Source organism: Mastomys coucha, unplaced genomic scaffold (genome assembly GCF_008632895.1).
Source record: "Mastomys coucha isolate ucsf_1 unplaced genomic scaffold, UCSF_Mcou_1 pScaffold22, whole genome shotgun sequence".
Taxonomy (NCBI): Eukaryota; Metazoa; Chordata; class Mammalia; order Rodentia; family Muridae; genus Mastomys; species Mastomys coucha.
In genome coordinates, this window is record NW_022196905.1 from 242472257 (window position 1) to 242480908 (window position 8652).

The window sequence follows — 8652 nt, forward strand, 5'->3', positions numbered from 1 at the left end:
AAGAGGCTGGGAAGTAAGTAGTAGGAAAACTCTGAGAGGAGCCAAGCACTCTGCAAGAACTGTTCTCTTATAGTTAGAACCCCAAGCCTGGAGAGTACTGGGCAGGGTCCCTGTCCTGGAGCTGTTTAGGTTCCGAAAGTGCCTAGGGGCAGCAAATTATTTAGAGCTTAAAGAGCAGAAACGCTGAGCAGGGATAGGTGGTCGCGTTCCAGAGCACTCAGGACAGATAAGTGGGTCTGTGTCAGCTGACCAGGACCGGGTAAGGAGACAAACGATACAAGAAGACTCCAGGCCAGCAGGCCACACAGAGCTGGGGTCCGAGGGGACTGGGAGGACCTGGGTACAGAAACCGAGGGGGTGGGACGGAGCGGAAATAGTGAGTGGGGGAGGTGGGGAGGTAGGTCCTAGAAGGCGGCATGGGAAAGGGTGGGGAGAATGGGAACAGAAGATAGGCGGGGCAGGTAAAGGAGGCCGTGAGAGACTGGGCAGAGAGAAAGATAGGGATGGGGGGGAGCAGTAGGGGCGCTGGAGAATGAGAAGTGACCGGAGGATAGAGGGCCAAGGATGGTCGGAGGGGCAGTGTGGTGCAAAGATCCATGGGTGAGGAAATGAGCAGAGCAGGGTCGGAGGGACTGTGGGGGTGAGCCGGGGTTGGTGGGCGGGACAGGACCGAGAGGGAACTGAGAATAGAAGGACAAGGGGCAGGAAAAGATCCTAGGGCTAGTGAGGGGCGGAAGAAGTAAGTGGAAATAGAGAAGACGGGGAGAGACAGACTGGACTAGGTCTGAGGGGCAATGAGGAGTGGTTGGAAGGATGGAGCAGGATATGGGCAGGACGGAGTCAAGGGCCAGTGGGGGAGGAGGAGACGGGAGGATCCACAGGACCGATGTGTAAGGCAGCGTCCAAGGAACACGGGGGCGGCGTAGAGAATGGACGGAGGGAGGATGGGCGGGGCAGGGTTCGAGGGGCAGTTGTGGGTGGGGATGGGGGAGGCGGGGGCGGGGCAGCGGAGGATGAGTCCCCGGCCTAGTCTAACTCCACTTTTTCTTCTTCCGCACAGCGGGTTTCCGCTTCCCTCCAGGGCGGTGGGTGAGGCAGTGAGGCCGAGGTTCGACCAGATAGCGCCGCTATGTGGCCCCCGGACGCAGAGCCAGAGCAGGATCCGGAGTCAGCGCACAGCCCCCGAAGTGGCAGCAGGACAGTGCCGGGGCTCCGAGCCCTGTTGCCCGCGCGCGCCTTCCTCTGCTCTCTCAAAGGCCGCCTCCTGCTGGCCGAGTCGGTGAGTGCTTGTGCTCCCCCGGTGCGTGAAGCCAGGTCCCCGCGCCCCAGCCCCGGGGCCCTGCACCTCCAGCCCAGGAGAGTCTCTTGAATTAGGGCCACCGCCCCCAACCTTGCTACGGCTTCTATGTAGCGAAGCTCGAGTCAGAATCAGGCCCAAGCCGTGGTCTTCCCGGCTCCTCCAGCCTGCGAGGCCCTCGAAAGGGACCTCGAAAGGGTCAAGGGCTTGGGGACCTGGTCCCTGCTAGAGCAGCAGCTCAGCTGCTTTGTGACCTCGAGCGCCTCTGCCCTCTCGCCCCCCCCCCCCCCCCCCCCCCCCCCCCCCCCGGGAACTGCTGTGCTCGTTCCGCTCCTTCTGGCCTCTCCGGTTCTGCACACCCTTCCACCTCCTAGGCTGAGACCTAGCCGCCTGTATGGTGAAGATCCTGCGGAGTGGGATGAGCCCCCCCGGGAGAAGGTGAGGCTGGGGCCACTTAGTGAAAGTACAGGCAGACCACTGTCTCAGGGTGGCGAGCCTGCGGGGGTGTCTTCATGCCCTTCTTCCTCCCTGCTTGTCCCCACCCGAATAGGAAGGTCTCCTTTGTCCTCCCAACAACTCTGGCATCATCACGTGTGGGGCGGGAACTGGCATGGAGCCTATGGAGATGGGGAGAGGGGTGGGAGGAGGGACGGTGGAAAGAGGAAACAGTCTTTGGTGACAGCCACTTGTTGCTCAGATCCCTAGCAACTTAATATCCGACCGGTTCCCACTTTGAGTCGGAGATAGGAGAGACAGTGTCTTCAACTGCTAGGAAACTTGACATCAGCGAGTGGCCTTGAGGATAGATGGGGGTAGGGGTTGTCTGCCCTGAGACCTCCCTTGTATCCCTGGACCTATGAAGGAGGCATCAATCTCGAGGTCACTGGTAGAACCTACTACTTTGTTCCCAAGTGAGGTACCAAGCGGACCCAGAGCCCATTCTCTGGCCATTTCAGATGTCTGGAGGCCTCTTGGGGCGTGGGGCGTGGGCTTTGAATCCACTGGCCACTGGCTTCAGTCCTACCTACCCAATACCCCTTCATGGGAAAAAGAGTGAGTGCCAACCAGAAGTCACAAGATGTCCTTGCCCTAGCTGGGTGCCAGAAATCCAGGCCTAGGAAAATATGAAGGGTAAGGGGTAAGCTCATAGGGCATTGGGGAGCCACCCCTAGTTATTCCTCCCCTTGGTCCCATGACCTGGATAGAAAGCTAGGGCAAGAAGCAGCCACCAAGAATTGAAGAATGAGAAAACAGGAACGGGGATGGGGGGAGGGGACAGGTTGGGGCAGGGGAGTGTCACCTTCTTGGGGAGAATGGGTACAGAAAGAGGAGGGTCATACGAGCAGCCTTTGGCAATGAAATGCAGTAGGAGCTGATGGCAACCTCAAAAAGCCTTTCTCTAAGCCTTAGTTTCCTGTTAGCCCAAGGGAAGCTCAGCTTCCCCCGTGACTCGTTCAGTGAAAGAGGTGGGAGTGGGGTCCCTGAGATCAGTTCGTGTGTCTGAAGTAGCCATGGTGTTCCCCGCAGGACACCTGGGTTTCTCTTTACAGCCCCTTAAACTAAGCTATGGAGAGGCTCAAAGCTGTCCGTAGTGATAGATGAAGGGAGATGGAGACCTCTAATGCACTAAGTGCAGATTCTGATGCTCTCTTACTAGCTGGGTGGCACTAACTCTGCTTCTTTTAAAGAGAAGCTGTGAGGAACACACAAGTGGTGTTCAGAAGCAGAGAAGTCCAGAAACCTTAGCAAGGATTAGGCTTGAAGAGCCACTGACCTATCATCTTCCTCTTGTTTCCCCACAATGCACAAAGTGTGCAGTACTAACCAGCTTTAGCATCCTCATACCTACAACTTTGTGGACCAGGCTTTTGGTAAATATGGTATAGCTAGCCCCACCTTTCCAGTGGACCATGAAGAGTACAGCAGGGACCTGGTGTCAGTACTCTCTCCGAGAGAGTTATGATTTTGTTGAGATTGGGTCTCATGTATCCCAGGCTGCCTAAAACCTTAGATAGAAAGCTGAGGATGACTTTGAACCTCTGATCTTTCTGCCTCCCCTCCCAAATGCTAAGACTACAGGCTTTTACCACCATGCCTGGTTTATACAGTGCTTGGGATCGAACCCAGAGCTTTGTGTGTACTAGGCAAGTACTCTGCCAGCTGAGCTGCACCCCCAGCCTCATGCATAGCTGTTGTTTTAATGAAGATATGCAGATGCAGGAGTGGCAAGCGATCTCTGCCAACGCGGCTGCATCCCCCACCTGAGCTGTACAGTGGCTGACATTGCTCTATCACCTGTCTCCATCCACCTCCCGCGTGCTTTCAGCCATTCAAAGTCAACTGCAGTATCAGTATACTTCAACTTTAACCGTTTCAGTATACACACATCATCATTAACAAAGTTGGGTTTTCATAATTAGGTGTTGGGTGTGACGGTTTGAAAGCAGTAGATTTTAGCTCCAGTTTGCCCCCTTGTAGACACAGCTAAGTTGGCTCTGTTCTCTCATAGAAGAGAAGGAAGAGCTCAGCAGCTGCACAAGTGGCCTGCTAGGGAGGCTGGGGCTTCAAGATGTGGTCCTAGCAAGGATTTAGCAAGAGATAGGACTCAGAGTTATGTCCTGGCCTGGGGTTGGTGAGAGGGTTCGAGTCTGCTTGCTCTTCCGCAGGGCCTTTCATTCATCACCTTCATCTGCTACGTGGTGTCCTCAGCATCGGCCTTCCTCACAGTGCCTCTGCTGGAGTTCCTGTTGGCTGTTTACTTCCTCTTTGCTGATGCCATGCAGCTGAATGACAAGTGGCAGGGCTTGTGCTGGCCCATGATGGTAAGAATCAGGGGACCCAAGAGGAAAGGGTTGACTGTCACTTGAAGGATCTGGGGTTCCACATTTCAGCCCGGCTGTCTCCAGCAATGGTGAGCAGTTTGAAAGCTTCAGGTAGTTCAGGACCCTCACACAGCTCTACCCCTGCCCACCCAGCAAGCACTGCGACCATGGACCTGATGGGTGGTAGGAGCCTCCTGAGCTGATCAGTGAAGCTGGGCACGAGGATGACTCCTGACCACCAGGTGGAGCTGTTGCTCTGCCCTTGGAGGAGGAATGTGCCTCAGCCACAGGCATTCATTCAAACCGTTTCCAGCAGAGTTGGGGTAACTGAGGACGTGGGACAGTCTAGTCATTTGGCACCTGGCCTTATGAGACCACCTGAAGACCTCGCAGTCCTAAGAGAATGCCCTTTAATAGGTAAAATACATCACTGAAAAAAGGGCACCAAAAATTAGGCTTGAACCCTGCTCATTAGACTTTAATCTCCAGTGGACATGTAACCACCTGGTCCGAGCTACCAGCACTGCAGCCTCACCTTAGGGAGTATGCAGAGCCAAGACCCTTAGAGAGCTAGATGTTCTCCACATCCCATTTCTGCAGAGTAGCCTATCCTATACCCATTTACTATGTGCAGAGAAAATACAGCTGGACCAGGAATTGGGCAGTGTAAGTTGCTGGAGACCTTCAGGACAAGAGGCACATGAGGAATAGATTCAGAGCCAGGACATGCAAGTGGAGCCAGGATAGGGACTCCATGGGTGCTGGGCTGTGTGTGTTGGGTCTCATGCTGTCCTCTCCCCTCAGGACTTCCTGCGCTGTGTCACTGCTGCTCTTATCTATTTCGTCATCTCCATCACTGCTGTCGCCAAATACTCAGATGGGGCTTACAAAGCAGCTGGAGTGAGTGGCTCCCCTACCCCTCTCTGATGATACCCAACAGCATCCCTCCCAATGCTCCAGAAGCCCCTTGGCATCCACTTCCACAGTGGAGCCTGGGCACATCCTGCCCCTGCTTAGGCCCTGGGTCCCTGTGTGGGTCTCTGCCATTCCAGTCTGCTAATTAGAGATTTACCCTGCCCTCAGTTTGGAGGCTGGTGTCGACCAGGCCCACAGCCTATTTCTCTTATTCGTTGTAACTCAAAGGCTGTGCCTGCCCACCAGTCCTGGTTGGGCCATTTCTCAGTGCTGCTTGCTTATGCCCAGGCTCCTGGTCTCTGATCCCAGAGGTCCTTGCAATGTTTCTAGCCATCCTGTCTGTGTCCTGTGCCATATGCCATGCATGTATCCCACAGGTTTTTGGCTTTTTTGCCACAATTGTGTTCGCAATTGACTTCTACCTGATCTTTAATGAAGTGGCCAAATTCCTCAAGCAAGGAGACTCTGGGAACGAGACCACAGCCCATAGGACAGAAGGTGAGTGGCCAATCTGTGTGGTTTCTGATATAGAACAGAGCGGAACACTTTCAGGACAGCTGTAGGGTTCTGTCTTTCCTTGGGGGACTACCTGGTTAGTTTGAGGCTGTGGTTTACAGACTATCTGTCATACCCCTTCATTGTCTGTCAAGGGTAGTCTTCTAGGGCCTCAGCTAAGCAGGAGGGGGAAGTGAGTGTATATATACCTGCACCCCTAGAGGCTCCCTAATATGCCCCCAAGGCAGCTAGTCAGGACATCAGCTCATCTGGGACCAGCCTACTAGACCCAGTTTCTTTCCTGTTTGGAAGCTCACAACACCCAGGCAAATGCTGGCACAGTCTGGCCTGGATTTTGTTTGGGCTGAGTTTGTTTTTGAAAAAGGGACTTCAGTCTGTAATAGCTTAAAGTGGCCTAGAACTCACTTTGTAGCCCAGGCTGGTCTCAAACTCATGGCAACCCTTACCTGGTTTGATCGCATCTTTTTTTCCGAAGAAAGTGCACCTGAGCCAGGTGCTTCTCTGGAGCAGGTCAGCAGTGTTGTGGCTAGACAAGAGTTGCTCAGGGCAGGTCTTGGCCATAGGATCTTCTCCATTAAGTACTAAATGACTGAAATAGGACCTAGTCGGTTAGATTTACAGGGCCACTAGCTTCCCTCTGGGAGTCCCAGACACTATCTCAGTGCTAAAACAATGAATACCATTCCAAATTCATTTCTAGTTTGTGTTGAATGCTCCTGATGCTGTCTGTCTTCAAGCCTTTTGGGACCTGTAGCAAATGCTGAACAGTCAGCTCAGGGATCAGAGCATAAATGTCCACGAACATAAATTTTGAATATTGTGTGGTTTTAAGATAAAATAGTTGTTTTGCAATAAAAGTATTCTTGGCCTATATGCTAAATATGAATATAGCAAGCCTGTCCTACTTGTAGCTCTCAGGCTAATGGATAAGGGAAAGAACCAGGGATTGGGAAGGGACATGACAAGTATCAGAAAACAGCCACTAGTACTAGGGACAGGCACTAGAATAGTGTTTTGCCTCATGAGGCAGGCAGTTCCAGAATAATCTTTATAAACAGCTGAACCCATAAAATAGTTTTACAAAAAGCAAAAAAAAAAAAAAAAAAAAAAAAGGCTTGCACCACTGTTCCAATGTGTTTTAGTTCAGGGGTAAGAATTATTGTCTTTGCCTTGTCCTGCTGAATGGGGGTGGAGAAAGGGGTACAGGTGTACAACTCCGACATCTTCAGGGGAGAGGGGAAGTCTGGGAACACCTGGACCACCTGAGAAGGAAGCACCTGGGCTGTGGGCTCAGTAGAGCACCCACTCTACCCTACCTGGGCCCAGGTCTCCTGCTGGCTGGCTGGTGGTGTCTTCCCCCCACACCACTCCACAGCCCAGGGACTGGTGACAGTACCCTCTGCTTTCCTTTCAGAAGAGAACTCCAACTCTGACTCAGACTCTGACTGAAGGCCTGTCTGCGCTTGACGAGAGCCACTCAGCGATCTCACCCATGCTGTCCTGACGGGGCTACAGGAGCATGGCAGGGAATGCCCACGGGAGAGCAGATTGAGGAGCCAGGAGATTATACTCCTGAGGCCTCACATTCCAACTTGGCTGTGTTGGCTTGGCACTGCTGAGCTGGCATAGTAGAGCATGCCGACTCTCCTTCCTTCTCCTCTTTCTGTCCCTGAGCCCCTTAGCCTCACTGCCCCACAGAAGCACACATCAAAGGGAGCCAGTCACTGCAGTTCAGGTGGCAGCATGGGCCGGGGTGGGACTTCTTTTTACTAACAGGGACAGACAAAAGCACAGCAGGCTGGGCCACCAGCCCCAGCCTGCACCAAGCTCTCCTGTTCACCCTTGAACTTCGCTGAGATGATTTTCAGGAGTCTTGTTCAAGAAGTTCCCTCCTCACTGTGAAACAGGGAGAAACCTAGCTAGCCAAGTCTTCCCCATGAGGGGTCTGAGACCTTGTCAGAACGGAACCCAAAGATTTGTTTACCAGGGTCCACAGACAGGGAGCCAACCAGTACAGTGGCAGTGACCAAGTCACAAGTGGCTGGGCAGGCCCAGCTTAGCACTCTCCTCCTGGGGCTCCTAAAGAACAAAGTGCTTTCTCTGGACACCTGGGCAGGACCACTGGTGACATGGACCTTCTCTGTATTCTCTTGGGGCTGATACTTTGTATGTGTCTTTGTTGGTGTTTTCTAACTTTTTAATATTTTTTTTTATATAAAAACAATGTAACAAATGGCCTTTCCTGTAACCTAAGAGGCCCCATGAATGAGCCAGAGTTCTGGGACCATGTCGTGGGCATTTGTAACCTTCTTATCTTGCATGTGAATACCCTCCCTTAAAAAAAAAAAAAAAAAAAAAAAAAAAAAAAAAAAGCCACAATGGATTAAAACAAACTGACCACACACTTACTGACTACATGCTTGGAGTGCGCCTAAGAACCTACCTGCAAACACACTGTGTGATAATTGCCTATTTCCATGCAAGCAGGCACAGCGAGTGCTGGCAGCTCTGGCATCAGTGGCATCAGTACTTGCTCTGCTGGGCATTGGGGTAGCGTGTGACACTGCTGGTGCCTTTACTCAATCCTGCGGTCGAGGCACTAAAGGGTCAGCATACACTCTAGTTAGGATGGTATCCTGTGGCAGACAAAACATGGGGCTCCATGGTTTAGAAACTAGTTGAGCAAGGGACCTCGGAGCAGTGGCAAAAGGACCCTAGTCAGCATCCTGGCCTGAGCACATGGGAAGCAGCAAAACCTTCTGGTCACTGTCACCGAACACACACTGAAAACGTGAGGGCAGTCAGATGCGCAGAAGCAGAGGGGCCATGCAATGCCCCAGAGTTGGCCAAGCCCTTCTCCAGCCTGCTGACTGTGCTCCATCTCACCTCCACAGGGCAAGCTCATTGCAAAAGTGGGACCCAAAGCCTTTGGGAGAGAAAGAAAAGACCAAAGCATTTTTATATGTCCATTTATTAAACAAGAACTCCTTCATGACAATACAGTATTCATTAGTGATTAGTATTGAGAAAATTATTTCCCTCTACATACAAAAATACAGATTTGAACAATATGAAAACAATCAAGACAAGTACCATGAAAAA

General features: G+C 52.4%; 1 protein-coding gene across 5 annotated transcripts; it reads left to right on the forward strand.

Annotated features, from left to right (window-relative positions):
- The first annotated feature begins 78 nt into the window (after positions 1–78).
- Cmtm3 (CKLF like MARVEL transmembrane domain containing 3) lies at positions 79–7922 on the forward strand. Of its 5 annotated transcripts, none has more exons than XM_031341094.1 (6): positions 79–259; positions 1061–1279; positions 3964–4119; positions 4924–5019; positions 5412–5532; positions 6965–7922. In XM_031341094.1, exons 2-6 carry the CDS (start codon positions 1130–1132, stop codon positions 6997–6999), a joined length of 558 nt encoding a protein of 185 aa, XP_031196954.1. In that variant the 5' UTR covers positions 79–259; positions 1061–1129; the 3' UTR covers positions 7000–7922. The 5 variants fall into 5 exon arrangements, with proteins under 5 accessions (XP_031196954.1, XP_031196957.1, XP_031196956.1 ...); XM_031341097.1 differs by lacking the exon at positions 79–259 and adding an exon at positions 276–340; XM_031341096.1 differs by lacking the exon at positions 79–259 and adding an exon at positions 503–600.
- Positions 7923–8652: the final 730 nt, after the last annotated feature.